This window comes from Mus caroli, chromosome 9 (assembly GCF_900094665.2).
Source record: "Mus caroli chromosome 9, CAROLI_EIJ_v1.1, whole genome shotgun sequence".
Classification (NCBI taxonomy): Eukaryota; Metazoa; Chordata; class Mammalia; order Rodentia; family Muridae; genus Mus; species Mus caroli.
The window spans coordinates 72,374,544-72,377,585 of NC_034578.1; the positions used below are offsets into that span (position 1 = coordinate 72,374,544).

At 47.2% G+C, this 3,042-nt stretch overlaps 1 protein-coding gene across 1 annotated transcript in view; it reads left to right on the top strand.

Annotated features, from left to right (window-relative positions):
* The window catches only part of Bcl2l10 (BCL2 like 10), a 4,485-nt gene extending 1,787 nt beyond the window's left edge, over positions 1-2,698 (top strand). The window contains exon 2 of the mRNA XM_021173293.1: positions 2,066-2,698. Within this exon, the coding sequence (XP_021028952.1) occupies positions 2,066-2,188 (123 nt within the window). The 3' untranslated portion in view covers positions 2,189-2,698. The remainder of the gene's footprint in view (positions 1-2,065) is intronic.
* The last annotated feature ends 344 nt before the right edge of the window (positions 2,699-3,042 follow it).

The window sequence follows — 3,042 nt, forward strand, 5'->3', positions numbered from 1 at the left end:
GAAGGAAGGAAGGAAGGAAAGGAAGAAAGGAAGGAAGGAAAGAAAGGAAGGAAGGAAAGGAAGGAAGGAAAGGAAGGAAGGAAAGGAAGGAAGGAAGGAAAGAAAGGAAGGAAGGAAAGAAAGGAAGGAAGGAAAGAAAGGAAGGAAGGAAAGAAAGGAAGGAAGGAAAGGAAGGAAGGAAAGAAAGGAAGGAAAGAAAGGAAGGAAGGAAAGGAAGGAAGGAAAGGAAGGAAGGAAACCCTTCTAGCTTAGGTTAGCCTACAACAGGCCCCTTGGAGGCTGAGCTTAACCTCCTCAGGTTTCTTTACCTCCCTCTTCATTGTGGTTGAATCAAAATGGATATGTTATGGGGTAAATATAACTTAACCATTAAAACCTGCTATACAAAACCCAAACGGATTACACTCCTGTCAGGAGTCTGCATTTAAGCTACCTGGGAAAGGCAAGGCAGCAGGACATGTTAGTACCTGCCCTGCTCCTGATGTATGGGTCTCCACTGGGCCCACAGACCGCCTTCAGCTGAGTTTCCGAGGACCCTCTCTGAGCCCTCTGAAGAGGTCATTAAGACTGAGTGTTGATTTCTCCCTCTGCCTCCTGGCTCCTTCCTCTACCTCCTCTCTCTCTCATAAGCTCTCATCTCAGCCTTGGTCAGGTTTTCCTTTTGGGGGGAGAGATTCACTATCAGACTTACTAGGACCCTGAGAAGACAGCATGGCGACAGCTTTGCATAGAGTTTAGGTCCATAAGGCCAAGCGAGGTCTCTTTAGGTCTCATAGGCTCCAGAGGAAGGGGTAGGTCGTGTGCCACACAGTGATGAATCCGTCCGTGTGGATGTATGGGTGTGTGTAGCCATCACCCATTCTGGAGCAGGAGGGGAAGGGGGAAAGATTGGGTCCTTTAGTTAGTGTCTGTTCACTATACAGGATTTGCTACCCATAGCCCTTGATTACTTAGGGTCTCAGGTACCCAGCTGTTGGTAAGTTCCCTTTGGGGAATAGAGGCTTTCGAGTTCCCAGGCTGACTTTCAACAGGGTTATCTGTTATTTCTTTTACACAAGCTGTGAAGGTAGAGAAAGCAGCTGCTGCGAGTTAGCATGGCCTGGATACCCTCTAGTTCACATGTGAACATTCCCAGCCTTTTTTGGTCTGGAGATAACAGGCATTAAGTGTCTGATTGCTGTCATACTGACTTGGGTGGTGCGGTCAGCAGGTCTCCCATCTCCGGGTATCTGAGTCAGAGATTGGCACTATGGTAGGATATTGTCCACATGAGTGTGTGTGATGCACCACACAGCAGTCTGGATGAATTGAGAGGGAAAGTGTATTCAAGAGGGGGCCTGTGACCATAAGAACCAAGATACTTATTAAAGGAGTAACCAGAGCTGTGATCCAGGGGGTCCCCCATGAGTTTCGAAACCATTTTGAATTTGATTTGCAGAGAGAGGGTCAAGAGTGACTAGAAGGGCTGAAGATAGACTGTGCTGTCAAAGGAGAGAATGCTTCGCGATTTTTACTGGAGGTTGTGGGGAAGGGATCAGAGAGTAATGAGAGGTTTTAATAGAGTTCTCCAAGGTGTCTTAAGTAAGCGTTGAGGTGTACTGAGGATATCTGTGCCATATGAGGCAGTTAGATGGTTGCTGATGCAGCAAGTTGGATTGCTTATTACAAAACCTAACTGGGAGGTGTCCGGTAGCCAGGTGCCTTCATTTGTATGGCATGATCTAAAACCTCCCATGTATCCTAGAGTGTTCTTCATACTGGAGACTGGTCCAGGGCCTTGTGCATGCTCATCACGTGTTTGACCTCTAAGCTCCGAGCCAGCCCTTTATGTGGAAATGCTGGGGAAGGCCAGAGAGGATGTCAGATCTCCTAGAACTGGAATTACAGGCAGTTGTGAGACACTATGTGGGTGCTGGGCACGGAACCCAAATCTTCTGAAAGAGCAGACAGTGCTCTTAACTTCGGAGCCATCCCTCCAGCTGTGCCTACTGTGAATCTGGGGCCCAGGTTTGTTCATGAGGAGACAGTCTAATTCTCGTCTTCCCCCCCCCCCGCCCCCCTGCAGGATGGCTTTTGCCGCTTCTTCAAGAACCCTGTACCGCTCGGCTTCTGGAGAAGACTGCTGATTCCGGCTTTTCTGTCAGGCTTCTTTGCAACAGCCATCTTTTTTATCTGGAAACGTTTATAAGTTTTAAATTTTTAAAGCGATCTTACCTAACTGTGAACCTTCTAAGGGACCATCCTGGGTAATTGGATAAGAACTGAGGAAGTCCTCCAGCCTAGAGATATTTCTACCTGCATGCTACATGGAGTTCTGGGCTTGTGATGGGGCCAGCATTTGAAAGGGGTTCATGTAGCTCTTCGCTGCTAAGTGGGGAAATGGTCCCATCACGACAGAGAACTTCAGAAAACGCTACATACACTTACTAGATGTGCGGCTGTCTGAATTTGGCTGCAGGTGCAGCAGAGCCTCCCCCATCTGTTCTGAGGTTCTTGAGCTGCCAGGGTTCCAGGGCAGGGGATCCTAAAGCCCAGAGCCCAGAGCAATGAGGAATGCAATAGGAAACCGGAAGGAATCCCTGGAAACCTAAATCCTTCTGTGCCTAGTTCTCAGGACTTCTGAATTTATAATGCTCCCCTTAATACGTTTTTAATAACTTCAAATTCTTAATAAATGTATGCACTTTTTTAAAAAGGGGGAAAAAAAGAAAATGTCTTTCTATAACTTGGCAAGTTTCTTGTTCTTAGGAGTAACTCAAATTCATGACAATTTACTTTTATTGTCTCCGATATAAACCAGGATTTGGTTTATATTGCTGTGCGGGGAGTAATTTTTATTTTTATATTGTGTATGTGTGTTATGCTTGTACGATCTGTGCACCACTGATGTGTGTTGTGCCTGTGAGGCCGGGAGAGGGTATCAGATGCCTGGAGCAGGGGTTACAGATGGTTCTGAGTCACCACGCAGGTGCTGGGAATCAATCCTGGGTCCCCTGGAAGAGCAGCCAGTGCTCTTAACCACTGAGCCATCTCTGCAGCCTT